General features: G+C 39.8%; 1 protein-coding gene across 13 annotated transcripts in view; it reads left to right on the top strand.

The window, feature by feature from the left end:
- LOC310934104 (neurexin-1a-like) overlaps nt 1–15,462 on the top strand; it is a gene marked incomplete at both ends in the record, with an annotated part of 227,211 nt that overhangs the window by 92,390 nt on the left and 119,359 nt on the right. For 8 of the 13 annotated variants that reach the window (XM_083897749.1, XM_083897748.1, XM_083897743.1 and 5 more), the window contains 6 exons: nt 3,366–3,569; nt 5,442–5,468; nt 10,781–10,903; nt 11,163–11,544; nt 13,201–13,391; nt 14,220–14,393. In XM_083897749.1, coding sequence (XP_083753875.1) covers nt 3,366–3,569; nt 5,442–5,468; nt 10,781–10,903; nt 11,163–11,544; nt 13,201–13,391; nt 14,220–14,393 — 1,101 coding nt within the window. The remainder of the gene's footprint in view (nt 1–3,365; nt 3,570–5,441; nt 5,469–10,780; nt 10,904–11,162; nt 11,545–13,200; nt 13,392–14,219; nt 14,394–15,462) is intronic. The other 5 variants (XM_083897741.1, XM_083897740.1, XM_083897738.1 and 2 more) reach the window with 1 other exon arrangement.

Below are 15,462 nucleotides of genomic sequence, written 5' to 3'. Positions count from 1 at the left end.
ATTATGCAAATTAGAGTAAGTGTGGGGAAAAAAAATGGTTTCTTTGAAGACATTTATTGCTTTTCCGACCATGAATCCATTTGCCATTGGTCCAAAGCGAAAGCCAAGAGGTGCAGAATATTATTTCACAATTATTGTGAAATGCCCTTACAGGGAAATAATTGACGTGTTTTAGCGTTAAAAATGCAATTTTAGCCACATCCTTTCTCAGCACTGTGTGTGTTAGTCACCATTCACCACACTTGAATATCGTCACACATTGGGGGAGAACTGGTTGTTTCACGGCCCTCAGCAACGCACACGGAACATTCGTTGACAGACAGCGAAAAAGTGTCTCTGTTCTTCTTACTAAGAGTAAGAACAAGAAAGCAAATACATTGTTTTATGGTATTTGGCAACAGGCTGTGTTCGTGCTGTGAAACGAGAGTTTTAGTTTTCTGTTTACTCTGTTGTCTTGGTGAAAGACTGTACTAGCACGGCGATGACTAAAAGACTGAACATTACCGTGTAAAACCCATGTATTCAATTGTTATTCTCATTCCATTGTCTCAATGTGCTGACAAGCCTAATTCAGACACGTTCGTTTTTACCGCCTTGGACTGTCGCACACGTGTCCCTCACGGTCTTTGCTGTCTTTCATAGTCCCAATGACAGTGTTGTGTGGTCACAGAGAAGCAGATGGAGACGTGATCCAGGATGCTGTTTCATTCTCAATGAAAGTGAAAGAACAGTTCCCCCCCGTTTCTAAAAAATCCATTTTTCACACATTTAATAGCCACTGACTCTATTTCTTGGCTTGTGTTGTTGTAAGATTGTAAGACGTTAAAAGGAGGTTGTGACGAAGAAGACACGGGCAACTTTGAATTATTTATCATGTCTCTGAGCCATTTCTTCCTGTTTTATTGTCATTGTTGAACATACATAATTCCAAAGGGCTTTTCTCAGTTGTTTTTCTGGGATATTTTGAATTGGACTGGGCCTGGTGCCCTGACACTGTGGGACATCACAATGCTGTGACACGAGGCTGACAGCTCTTCCCCCCTCCCTGTGAGCCTGTTAAGCTTGGGGAAGAATAGAGGACGAGCTTTATGCCAGTATGCCATTACTCCCTCTTGTTAGTAGCACAGCCTTATTTGTTAACCCCCCCACCCTCCTTTTTTTACCATTGCTTTTTTTGTGAAAACGAGGTTACATATTCTTGCTCTATAAGACAGGGAAAGGATGCTTGCTTTGATTTGGTATGCTCAATCTCTCCTCTGACAGGTGCTCACTTTGCATTAGGTAATGATTCCCTCACTTGCCATTCTCCATTTTCTCATATCTACCTGGAATGTTTGTGTCTTCGTGGCATATTTAAAAAGTCTTATATCGTTTTGAGAATGTGATAATTACTCCAGTTGTGATTCATTTTACACATTCAAGCTGAAAAGCTTATTCATGTGAGTATAATGTTCCGTTTGTACTTAAGCTGTATAGTAGAAGGTCACATCACACCTTTTTTTTCCCTCACCTCCGCGCTAAAGGAGACATTTTGCTTTTCATAATCACATTCAGTTGACCCCCAGCAATGTTTCTGTTTTATTCATTTCAATGTTTGGTAAATAATGTCCGTGAATTCCCAGAATAGACACGTCATCATGCAGCCATCAGTTCTCAGTTTCTTTCCTTTTGTGTCCTTTTACCTTAAACATTTATTTATTTATTTATTTATAATGGATCCAGTTTCAGTACAGGCATTTTAAAAGCAGTGGGGTTTGGGCTGGAGCGGGAATCCTATACAGTGCAGCACTCAGGCCTGTCACTCACTGTTTAGCAGTAATGATTTTCATGTCCCGTCTTCCCAGAGTAAACATACACCTGAGCGAGGAACCCGAACACTGTTTGTATGTATAGTTACGCATGGAGAATGAGATAATTACCGCTTGGAAAGGCTCTCGTTGAGTTTAAGCTAATGCTAATATTGCAAGTGACAAACACTTTTCAAGTATTAGAGGAGTTTGAACAGGCTTATTTCCCTTCGTTTGTTAAACAGTTTCCTGGTGCAGCTCTTTGCTTTAGCTGCCCTGGCAGGAAGCAGTTTAGCAGTAAGAACTCGTTTGTCACACGCCCCTGTCATCTGCAGCACGGACCCCAGGAGGGCGTGGAGAAATTGGATTTGGGTGAGGAATGTGAAGGAGTCATCCCGGGGGGATGGATGTGACATTGGCTCTGTGTGATGAGGAAGTGGTGATGAGGTGGTGTGTGTGTGTGTGTGTGTGTGTGTGTGTACACTGGTATCCCATCACCCCCACAGCTCTCCATCTCCCGTTTCTCCGGCTCACCCCTTCTATCTGTTTCAGCTCTGCAGCTGCAGTAATGGCTTTGTTATTGGGTTTCGGTTTAGTTACACCACCGGAAATGCTGTTACAACCCTCTGCCAGCGTTAAGCAATCTCCACGGCATTTTCTCCAGACGGCTGCTTAATGCTTTGAGTAAATGCAGTCACCCTTAGCGAAAGCTCAATATTCAAGGTCCTCAGACTGTTACAATTCTGTCACTACTTTTCCTTTTTTTCCTCGGTCAATACCAATTTGGCCTTTTATATTTTGCCACTTTTATAGTGCAGATGAAAGAATGTTGGATGCTGGCACTTACTTTATTTGATGACATTATTTTAGTCCCTTTCCATTAACATATTCATCTTATTGTCATTGTATGCTTATTAAATATCCATAATGTACTTTTTACTGATAAAGACTGACTGGTACTGAGAAGAAAGGGCTTATATTTTGGAGATCAGACACAGTCTTGCTCAAGTGAGACATATGAGTTTCTGCTCTATATCAAATCTGTGCACATGCCATTTAGACGTTGCTCACTCTTTTGCTTAAATGGCACGTGTCCAGAAATGGAGACACCCTTTTTGTGATGCGTTTGTAATTCTAGTAGCGTGGTTGTTGGATTCATCGCAAACAAATCACATATCATATCAGCACATCCGGCGTTCTATGACTGTAATTATCTCTCTGTCTCTTTCAGCTTCATTTTTTAAAAATTATTTCTTTGTGAAATAGATAGACTCAATACGCACTCCAAGGTTGTTCTGCGGTCAGAGTGTTTTTCGAACAAAAAAAACTGCTCTCTCTCACTGCGTGTTCAGTGACCTCTGAATTGCAGGGCAGAATTTTAATATGTAATAACTGTATTTCCTCTAACGTATTCCTTTATCAACAATGAAATCTACAGCTCTAAATAAAATATACAAATAAGTCGTCGTTTTACACTGAGCTGCCCCCTTGGTCACTTATTTCCCATAAAACCTTGACACTCCATTTTATCACTTATGTTGTCTTCCCCCCCCCCCCCCCGCTCTTTTGTCTGTGCAGAGGCAACAATCCTCAGCTATGACGGCAGTAAGTTTATGAAGGTCCAGCTGCCAGTGGTGATGCACACTGAAGCTGAGGACGTTTCTCTGCGCTTCCGCTCCCAGCGAGCCTACGGCATCTTAATAGCCACCACGTCTCGGGAATCGGCTGACAGCCTACGTCTAGAACTGGAGAGCAGCCGTGTCCGCCTGACTGTCAATTTAGGTAACATCTCAGACACACACACACACACACACACACACACACACACACACACACACAGACACACACACTGGTTACTGCAGTAAAGTTAGATGTCAAAAAAATAAATAAATGAAGCTTGATAACAGTTACAAATACACTCTCTCTCTCTTTCTCTCTCTATCTCTGTTGCTCGCACACACTCACATGCACACTATTTATGCTTATATTACACATGCATTGAATAGAAGGAGATGGTGTAAAGACTTTCAATGGCAAGAGTCTGCGGCTCTTCGCTCACTGCCAGCAGAGCACACAGTTGTCGTGGCCCAGCAGGGAATGCTCACTGCCCAATCAATCGGCTGACCTCAGATCAACATCCATACAGGTTTCATTGCTCTAAAGGGAGTAACCCTTACAGTAGGAAATCAAGCTGCTATCCATAAGACGAGACTAATATTTTGCATTTTTATTTTAGCGCACACACTCATTTATGTAAATTTAACCTGTACACTTTCATAATTTTAAGTACATGCATAATTGCCCAGGAGATCAGCAAATATGTCTTGAATCAGCACCGCCTACAGCTATAACTGTAGTGTGTGAGTGTGTGTGTTTTATTTGTGTTCAGTAAAGAAAAAGTTTGATTCCTCTTAAACTCTCAAAAATGCTGCATACATGATAATTGTCTGTTCTTCCTCTCCATTGGCTACACAGTAATGAGCCCTCTCTAAGAGGACTCGTTTAGCCATGCATACAAAGTAGACTCGAGCCTGAGTCTGCCGTCAACCACAAGGAAGCATGTGTCCCACCTCGGTAGACAGCAGTGGCAAACTCTTATAAGGCTTGTGAGTCAGATTTTGCATCTATAAAAAAAATGCCTTCTGATGAAAATACCAGGTCATTAAATGAATGAAGCCTGTCTATCTTGACCCGCTTTCAAAAAAGCAGAGCATTCCCTGTCAGGGCAGAACTAGTGTTGGTCTCTGGCTGTTTGCGACCACTTTTCTGCTGTGGTTGACAACACACAACAGGCAGGGCCAAATGGTAAGGAAGTGAGGGATTTTGATCCGGGTCACCTTTCTTAGAGCAGAACACAAGCCTTGGAAAGCATAGAGGTAAACACATGTCTACAGGGACACTAGTTTGTGCTAGAATAATGATATAGTTTTCCTGTTATCACTGTAGCTATAATGACGACTAGGTCATCATTAGTTGCTAGTGGGGAAAGAGAAAAAAACAGTACTATGCCGCTACTATATTCAGTGGTTAAAATCGTTTGAAGGTAGTACTGTCAAAGTTCAGAATACTTGATTTCAAGTTCTAGTTTTTAGTTTTTTAACTGATGTATTAAAATGTAGTTTAATGCATATTGTAACTGCCATTTACATCATAGTTAATGGCAAATTAGCTGATCTGGCTTTTTGTATATGAAAGGTTAAGTCAACATAAACATACTGTACAGGGGGAGTGTGAAACCGATAGATGTATTGATAGACAAACGAGGTGGAGAGAAATCCAAAAACCTCCCAGTTGGCTCTGTCTGACACTGACCAAAATCAGATGCTCTCATATACCAAACAGCAGATCATGAGAGTAAAATCCCCAGCTAACTTTTTAAAATACTGTTTGAAAGAAAAAAAAAACTCACACACATACAGTCATATAACCAAACCTTTTAATCCCATAATTCCCTGCTTTGCTTCGCTGGTACTTATATATAAACTGTGTTTGCAGTGTTGTTACTGGCTCGCTGGGACCGTGCAGGAGAGCATCAGAGAATGGACAGTGTCTGTGTGTGTGTCCCCCAGAGGGGTGGACTGTATGCTTTAAATGATGTCTGCAGCTGTAACGTTGAAAGATGAATTTATCTCTCATCTATTCTTCCCCATCTAGATTGTATCAGGATTAACTGTACCTCCAGTAAGTTACTGTTCACCTTTTTTTTTCCTTCTTCTTCTTCGTCTTTTAACTGTCACTGTTTCTGGACATTCATGTTTTAGTGCTGTACTGTAGGCGTATTTATTATGTAGCCAGGTTTAGTACAGTTTCTCCTCTGCAGCCAGTTTATGATCATAATTTTTAAGTATCCTAAAGCTGTGGATTTCAATCAGTGCACTGACAGACTACTGAATCTGACTTGCACGTGACATTTTACATACCAATTCAAGGAATTATGGCATGTAAGAAATTCCTGACTATGTTGTGTGCATCAGTTGTCTGGGAGAATAATGAGCAGAAGGGAGGACATGGAGGGAGGCTTGAATTAATGAATATGGCGGTGATTCTACACACTCAGTTGTTTCTAATTAATGAACCATTTCACTCATGTATTCAGGCTGATATAAAACGCATGATTTGGAAGCGCAGGCCTTTTAGACATGCACAATTCCCTTGTCACTCCCTCACTTTATTTATTTTTTTTCTTCCCCCCCTCTCTCTTTCTACTCCAGTTTATCACAGCGTTTGTAAAGTGATGAGGCCATTCCAGGCACAGAGGAAATACAGAGTGTGATTTTATTATTCTCATTAACCTGCCTCACAGAGCAGAAAGAAAGGGATGAAGAGGGAGGAGGAGAGAATACATCTTGTTGTTGTATTCAGTGTGGATAACCAAGGGTGTGTTTGTGTACGTGCGCGGGCTTCAACAAAAAGGTTACATCGCAATATTTTGGGAGGTAAATATCCCCGGCATCTATTATTCAGGAACGGTGATGAATTAATAATTACATCTCTGCAGTCATAATATGCCTGTTTTCATCCTGGTTAAATATTCTGAATTGACAGACAGTAAATAACAACACAAATTAGACAAATGAGACTCTATATTAAAATACATGTCTCATACATTGCACGTAAGGTCAAGTAGTTAGCTGAAAAAAAACACACACTTTTTTTTTTTTATCTTTTGTGTTCAGCGTCTTTGAAGGTCATCGTCTCATAAGAAGCAGAGACAAAAACAATCACATGAAACCTGTAGCAAGCCTTTCTTAACACCATTCTAAATGTTAAATAGCATTATTTGTGCATCTTGGATTGCGCCCTTTGTTTGTGTATGCAAATAAAAAGGCTTTAAGCTCTAACCCCCCCCCCCCCCGTGGTATTTTAAAAGGTCATTCCTGGCTTATGAAGATTGTTTGAAGGTGCAATCTGTGCCTGTGTACACCAGGTCTTACTGACTAACCATAGTTCCTATGTTTTTTTTTAATCTAATAATACACAATATGTACCATGTTAATATAATTTCAATCATAAAAAAAATACCTCTCCATCAGGGGCTGTTTGAAGTTTCACAAAATGCACAGTATTTAAGACGTACATGACTGTTGATTCAATAACAATAACTGTGCTTTTGTAACAATGCAAAATAAAAATACCATACCCCATTAGTCTGCTTTTAAATAATGAAATAACAGCCACATTTACTAGTTATTTTGTAGATGAGGGAAGCAATACACTTCATAAATTGTTCTTTTTATATAGATTACAAGTGAATTTTTCTCGTTCACTCAAGTAAATGTAAAAGTAACATGGAGGACAAAATATTTAATTGAACATCTTGGAAGGAACTGTGTCAAGCCAAAGTGTGCTTTCTCACGTAGGAAGAGTTACGGTTTAATTCCTTTTCTTTTCTAGGATTTCTCCAAGTTATTTTTATCCTTCCCCCCCCCCCGTGTTAATTAACGTGTCTTGTCAGGCGCTGCAGCTCCGGTCAGCTTGGTGGATGAAGAATTTCAGTACCGATTCAAAAAACACATCACTGTCTATTGAGGGACCCAGACTCCCCAGAGCTGCCCAGAGCTGTCTGAAGAAAACACTGCCGCTTCAACTTAAAAGTTGTTAACATGTGCCGAGTGACACGAACCAAAAACTATGGATTCCATTATGGTCTTTAATTATTCCTTCATTTCAATTGCAACATAATTACATTTTTTTCACTGCAGCCAGAATGATGTGGTGACGATGTAGTGCAATTCCATGAGCGTATTCATTATATGCATGACCTTTTTAAACAGCATCTTTCTTCAGATTTTTTTTAAACAACACCAATCTAGTGTGAAATAGATGCAGAGAAATTCCTTTACATGGATATTTCACCTGTGTGTGTGATAAAATGAAGGATGAGGGGATGATTTAAATAAAGGATTAATAGGGAGAGGAGGCCCACATTGTGCACTTATGAGATGAAAGTGATATTTACTAGGCAGTGCCACAGTCACTAAACACCCATAAAGCACAGCATATGCAGTATGTATGAAAGTCAGATTGATTTTTTTTTGCTGCATCGCTGCACAACTCGCCAATATTTATAATCTGAGTGAAGCCTAAATGCAAGACTTAATCTCTACAGCATATTTCAGTTCATGTGGCCCAAAAAAATAATAGTGTACAGATAAAATATACAAGAACATAATGACAACAAAACTGGATATATTGCAAAACATTCAGAACACGAGTCTCGTCTATATTATTATTATTACTATTACTATTATTACTATTATTATTATTATTATTATTATTATTATTATTATTATTATTATTATTATTATTATTATTATTATTAATAATAATAATAATAATAATAATAATAATAATAATAACCATTGCCCCCATTGAAGGCTCTCAACTATTGCTACAAATAATGAATAATTAGTAGACGGCTTGAGTTTATATGTTAATTTGGCAATTATTGTCAACCTGACAATAAAGAATATGTCAGTTCATGATGGTGTAAAACACGAGTTAGGGACTGTACACACGTGTAGCGGAAGAGGAAAAACAAAACAGAACCTACATGAACACCTTCATGTTCTTCAGGTCCTCTAACATCTCAAACTTAAACAGATCAATTGCCAAGCAACAGTTTTTATATAGCAGGTTGTATCCAGTTGTATTCAGAGCACTGAAGTGCTTTAGATGAGGAGCACTTACAATGATGTTCTTTGTGGTTGCAGCCATTTAGTTTTTTATAAAAGTCCTTCTAAACAACATGCACATCATTCAATTAAAAAAAATCAAACATCAAACATTCTCTACAGTTGCAGGTAGTTAACGTGACATGATTTTGCGGCCGGTCACTGCTAAACATAGTCAGCGAGTAAGTGTTGGCAGTTCAGTTCAGTTTGTAGCTCCAATGATCAACATTGCTGCCTGGTCAGCATATATTATGTTCTTTTTCTTTCCACCTGGATGAGTCACAGTGTTGTTGGGGAAGGCAGTACTAGTATCTAGTTGGCCAGAGCAAACTGGCCGGATAATCACATCTTCTCATGCTGCCCTGTGTCACAATTTTCCACTGTTCCCTCGTGCCTGATGCCAATAAGGGACGGAGAGATCACTGTAGATCCATCACTGTGAATAGATCACCATCAGTACGGGCACTAGAGAGGGCTGGATGTGGCATACAGTGGGAGTGAAGGGCCACAGTATGTGGCCAGCAGCTGGCAAATTGGACCAGGGACTTGAACGTGTACAGCGAAACCAGTGCTCACTGTTAGTGAATGATGTGCAAGTCGATGTCATGACAGAGGCAGCACAAAAAATGAGGGGGTTAAGGAGAGTAATTAAATAAGAGGCTGGACAAGGAGAGATCACTACGCTAGCAGAGGGATACTCAACCGAGGGCAACCTGGTCCTGTTTTTTTTTTTTTTTATTTGTATTAATAAAAGCTAAAACAATGTCATCTTATTTCTATAAAATGCCATAACATAGGCAAATTTATATAACACAGAACATGTTTTTTGAGCATTAGTAACAAACAATACCGTTTATCAACTGTGGGGGGAACCAGAGAGCAAATCCTACATTGTGGTGCTTTAATATGACAGACTACTTTTCCCATTTTCTGTCTTTCTTCATGGAGGGCAACAGGGGCAGGATGATCGAAGGCAAAGATCAAGCAGGCGTTTGAGTCTAACTTTATCTAATTATTTCATATCTCTCATCCTTATCCCTCGCCAGTCTTCTGCCTTCAATCCTTCCTGATGTTTAGTGCCACAAAGCAGAACTGTACCGCCACAATTGAGTGTGTCCTGGTGTTTTGTCGCACCCTCAGATTTGCAAACACATTGCATTGGGGCTTTAAAGCACGCAGAAAGAGAGGAAATAAATAGCCATAATGGGTTGGGGAGAATGAACGGGAGGCCCATTAAAATGCTCTCTGCAGTGGCCAAGGTGTCCAAAGCCTGTTCCAGTGTTACATCCTCAATAGTCTGTGTGGTTATATGCGCCAGGGGAAAATCAGACTTTATAGCAGTTTTAAAAGGCTATTAATGTTTGATTTTTTTAATTACCACTTGCTGTCACTACCAATGTAGTGTAGTCATTATATTCATGTTGGTTTCATTATTTGGTTGTAGTGTGATTCAGAGAATAGTAGATGTATCGTAAATGAAAGTATTGCTGTCTGTGAAAAATCACTCATTACTTATTTGACATTATCAAGCGATTCATTGAATTTGCACCAGACTAAATAAAATATACTTTTTAAAATATTCTTCTGCAGACTGTGTTACCTAACTGCTAATTTATATAACAAATCACACTCTGTATTTCCCTTAATTTTTAAAGGCGCAATGACCCACCTGCTTTGCAGTTTTTTTTACATGTATATTTTTATACATCTGTCAATAATTGATGTAAAGTTTAGAATGTATTCCCACATCATTATTATTTCATTTCATGTTGAGGATAGAAGAAGAGAAATCAAACACTGCACTGAACTCCCTTTGGGTAAACAAGATAGAGAGTGATGCTCAGTTCAGTGCCTTTCTCTGTCGTAGCCTTTTGCTGCCACCATGTGGTGTGAGAAGAAAAACAAATACATCTCATTAACTGAGAGTCGAGCCATAATGACACATCAAATATTCTCTTTGTTCAGTGAATGATCACACACAGACACCCATACATTTACAGAGAATGGTAATAATAATAATAACGTGACGTGATTGCCGCCTCCCTCCTCTTAGTTTGATGAACTTATCAAAGGACAATTCAGAAATGTGATGCCCTGTCTAATAGTGCAGTGTAGAATGATGTGGTTGTTTTTTTTAATGGACCATTAACTGTGTTAACCTTGATGTTTTCTGTCTCTGTCAAACTACTTAAGTCATTCACGCTGTCCTTTCGCTATTCTTCCGCTCCGATTCTTTTATATCTCTTGTCTTTCAGCCTCTCTATTGTGTGTGTGTGCATGCATGCGTGTGTGTTAACCAGTGTTTGGACTATCCTGCAGGCAAAGGTCCAGAGACAATTTTTGCGGGTCAGAATCTGAACGATAACGAGTGGCACACAGTGCGTGTGTTCAGGAGGGGAAAGAGTTTGAAACTGACGGTTGACGATCTGCAGCCTGTAGAAGGTACTTCGCCTCCTCTCTTCCTCCTATAAACTTGAATTATCTCTAACGTGTTGGTGTTGGGCTCAAAGATTAAGGTAAGAAAGATATGTATTCCTCTGTACTAGGATACACTAGTGATGTGTTTAAGTGAGGATATCATACTGTCTCAGGAAACAGCGGTGGTCGAAAAAAATAAACTATTTGTGACCATTTAATTGCACAGCATGGGTTTGCGTAACTGTCATATTAAACCCCCTCCCTCCCCTTCTGCCGATCAAAGGTCAAATGGCAGGTGACCACACCCAGCTGGAGTTCCATAACATTGAGACGGGCATCGTGACAGAGAAGCGCTTCTTGTCCATGGTGCCGTCCAACTTCATCGGCCACCTTCAGAGCCTCTCCTTCAACGGCATGGCCTACATAGACCTCTGTAAAAACGGTGACATTGATTACTGTGAGCTCAACGCCATGATCGGTTTCAAGAACATCATCGCCGACCCCATCACGTTCAAGTCGCGCTCCAGCTACGTGACCCTCACCACCCTGCAGGCCTACTACTCCATGCACCTTTTCTTTCAATTCAAAACCACTTCTTCAGACGGTCTCATCCTTTACAACAGCGGGGACGGAAATGACTTCATCGTGGTGGAGCTGGTCAAAGGGTAAGTCTGTTGCAGCCAAAGTATGAATCACCTGAAGTTGATTCTAAAGCACTAATTTCATTTAATCCTTAGTAGTATTTTGGCTGCTTTTTTCCATTACTGTGTTTAAACATACAGTATACACAGAAGGTATAAGAATAGAGTCCTAAAATGTTTAAAATTGGATTCAGTTTCGAATAAAATAATCACAAATTTGACTCAACAACACATAAGACGATTCACACACACAGGATGTCCATATAAGGAGTTGTGTATTCCCACTGCAAATTACCATTGGTGCACCTGCATGTGAGCACTAAGGGTTAAAAAACATAGACTCAATATGCTTTCATATGCTATTTAACAAATACATGGCATTATTGTCCATAATGTGTTTTTTTGAGGATATCATAACAAACTTGTGCCACATGGATAGGGGAATAGTGGCGAGCACTGTTTTGTTGTGTTGTCTTACAGCAAAGGCAGGACAATGACCCAGGTTTGTGACCTAGTCCGTCCACGAGCCTTTCTACATTGAGTTTGCATGTTCTCCCCATGGGTACAAGTCCAAAAACATGCAGAGGTTAATTGGACACACTAAACTGGCCGTAGGTGTCACTGTGAGAGTGAAAGGTTATTCGTCTCTGATTGTTGTTCCTGTGATGAACTAGCGACCTGTCCAGGGTGTACTCTGCCTTTCGCCCTGTGTCAGCTGGGATTGGCTCCAGTGGCTCTGTGACCCTCATGTAGAGGATAAAGCTGCAGACCTTTGTCATGTTTAGGATAGCAGTTTGAATTGTATGTAGCTGCTGGGGCAATATTCCCTTCTCAACTCTTTTCTTTACACACACAAACTTCGTTTCTAGAGTGGACCAACCTTCCATCAGGTGTGAAGACCTGTTCAAACTGTGTTGAATTAGTTTTATAACTGTGAAGCAGGATGTCGATCCATGTACATGGATTGTGGTTTTAATAATGCAACGCGTCAGACCATACGACAGTCTCTAAACAGAATATAATTTGTGACAGCTTTTTAAAGCCATTGTTATAGGAATTCAAATTGTTTTCTTATCTCCTATGTGCCAGAATATTTTCTAAAACAGCTTCTGGCTATTGCTGTTCTGTATAAATCGTCATGAAGGCACAACAAACAGCCAACATAAAAGGGAATCAACTACACAAGGGGGCATTTCTTATTTCAGAACTGCAGCTATAGTGACCTTCTTTAGTACTGCCTGAAGTTAACTTTTTTTCAGTATGGCTAACAGTAAAGCCATACATTTGAATTTAAATGAGCACATAAATCATAAATTGCCTGCAAACAAAAAAAAGGAAATAATTGAAAGACCCAATTTGCTCAAAAAAACCAAGACTTCTTTGCAACCTGCCAATTATTTAGCTCAGTTTCAGACAGCTGCTCTTTCTGATACTCTCATATCTTCATATTTGAACACACAGGCACTTAGCAACACAAGCAACATAATTCCACTTTTCAGACTTTCATTATACTTTTACTTTTATTTAGGTATGAAAAAAATTAAAAAAATCTTGCTAATAATTTCATATTCTCGTACAAAAAAAACATTGTTGGCCACACACATTTTTTTCATGGCTGCATGTCCTCCTATTATATGAATCCATATTTAATTTTTTAATTTTTAATTTTTTATCTTGCAGTTACCTGCACTATGTGTCCGATCTGGGGAACGGAGCTCACTTGATCAAAGGCAACTCTAACAAGCCCCTTAACGACAACCACTGGCATAATGTAGTAATCTCCAGGGACACCAACAACTTCCACACCGTCAAGATTGATACAAAGGTCACCACGCAGACAACCACAGGAGCCAAAAACCTGGACCTGAAGGGTACGTATAGACAAAGAGGTTTTAGATTTCAGTAAATTAGGACAGCAGTGGCCTAGAGGTGAGAAAAAAAACAACAGGATTGTGGTTGTGAAAGGTTGCAGCAGCCGGAGAAACCCTCCGGGTTTGAAGGGATAAAAGCAACACTTAGCCCTTACACTTTACCACTGAGAACATAACCTTATGTCTGTTTAGCAGACAACGCTGGCAGCTTGTAGAAAAGACCATTTGTCATTCGCAAAGCAACCTCGGATAAAAGTAAATGGAAACAATCATTAGATAATGACATTAAAATCCTGTCACCTGGAACAACATTTGCCTAATTAGTTCTTCACGTTATTGTAATACATGTAATTAGTGTCAGAAGCAAAACTGATAGTAATTAACCCTCTGCATTAAATGTGCATTAAAACCCTTTATCAACTGTTTTCATTAGCTAAATGTAACCTTAAGTTAATGTGGAACATTCAGTGCTAGCACAATCATAGTGTTCTATAAACTACTATAATGTTTATGTAGGGCCACACGGCGGAGCAGTTTCTAGCACTGTTGCCTTGCAGCAAAAATACCCATTTCTCCTCGTGTGTGCGTGGGTTTTCCCCGGGTACTCCACAGTCCAAAAACATGCAGAGGTTAATTGGACAGTGCAAATTGCCCGTAGGTGTGAATTTAAGCGTGCATGGTTGTTGTTGTTGGCCCTGCGATTAGAATCGGCTCCAGCGACCTCTGACCTTCATGTGTTAAACGAATGAATTAATGTTTCCTGTACTGTGCACCACATTTACTTCCCACTAGAGAGCAGTGTTGTCACATTGTTCACATTGTTCACAGGTAACCTTTTCATTGGCGGGGTGTCTAAGGAGTTGTACAAGCAGCTGCCAAAGCTAGTGCATGCCAAGGAGGGTTTCCAGGGTTGCCTGGCATCAATGGATTTGAACGGCCGGCTCCCAGACCTGATGTCAGATGCTCTGGACTGCGTGGGACAGATTGAGAGAGGATGTGAAGGTGAGGTCTCCCAATGCACTTAGGAAATGTCATTTCTGTGGCTGGTGATTAGTCCCTGTCAGGATCTCCTGTTCAATATTTTATTTAAAAAAAGTTTTTTTTTTAAATCCTTTAATTACTCTGGTCTCCCCCAAGTGTAAAACAAAGTGCCATTTCAGCTGAGTCACACTTGTCCGACAAGGCCATACATTAATTGTGAAGCACATCCGCGCACACGCTGCCAACCTGTGGCGCGTAATTTAACATCCATAAAGGGTGTTAGTATTCTGTTAGAATGCATCAAGCTCTGACACCCCTCTACAGGCAATCATTTCCGTTTCACTTGGCCATAATCTGATTATTCTCTCTGCCATATTTGTACTGCCAGTGTTATTATCCATTTTATACCCATTCTGCTTTGCACTATGCATGCTTGCTGGCTCTGAGAGTTTGCCAGGAGCAATCCTTTTGAATTATGTATGAAGCCTTTGTTGCATGCATGAATATAATTTGCCCAGTCTAATGTGTGCACCACATCCAGAGACAATATTTGATTTATTTTTCATCGTGACTCACTTAGTTTAATTTCTCAATTCATCTGGTCTGTGTTTTTTTTTTTTTTTTTTTTTTTTTTTTTCTCTCTATTGACAACACAACTGTCTTTTCGTGTTTCAACATTACCAATGTAATCGGACTTGTTGCTGATGTTGCACGTCACCCAGAATCCGTGGTTGCTCTGGCTGGAAGACAGCTTCCATGACAGTGCATTAACTAGATTGTGGTGACAGCATATACAGTAGTTATTGATGGTTTATGAATAAAGTAGGGATCATTTTAGATTATGCATGAGCATAAATATCCAGTGTTTCTGCCGTTTTAAAAATGTATGTAAGTTCATGGACAAAGCATGGACATTATAAATGGATTACCTTCACATTACTTATTCTATTTTTTATTTTTTAACTTCTGTGTAACCTGGCCTCCATTAGGCAGGACAGTGAACTGCTACCACAGTCAGTGTTTCTCTTACTCCACCTCTGACATGTCAGTGCTGGTATACCTTGTCTTTTCCTTCTGTATAATTTTGCTC

The sequence above is a fragment of the Microchirus variegatus genome (assembly GCF_963457635.1).
Source record: "Microchirus variegatus genome assembly, chromosome: 11".
NCBI classification, from domain to species: Eukaryota; Metazoa; Chordata; class Actinopteri; order Pleuronectiformes; family Soleidae; genus Microchirus; species Microchirus variegatus.
The sequence above is the reverse complement of the archived record's forward strand: the minus strand, read 5'-3'. Positions and strand labels throughout refer to the sequence as shown.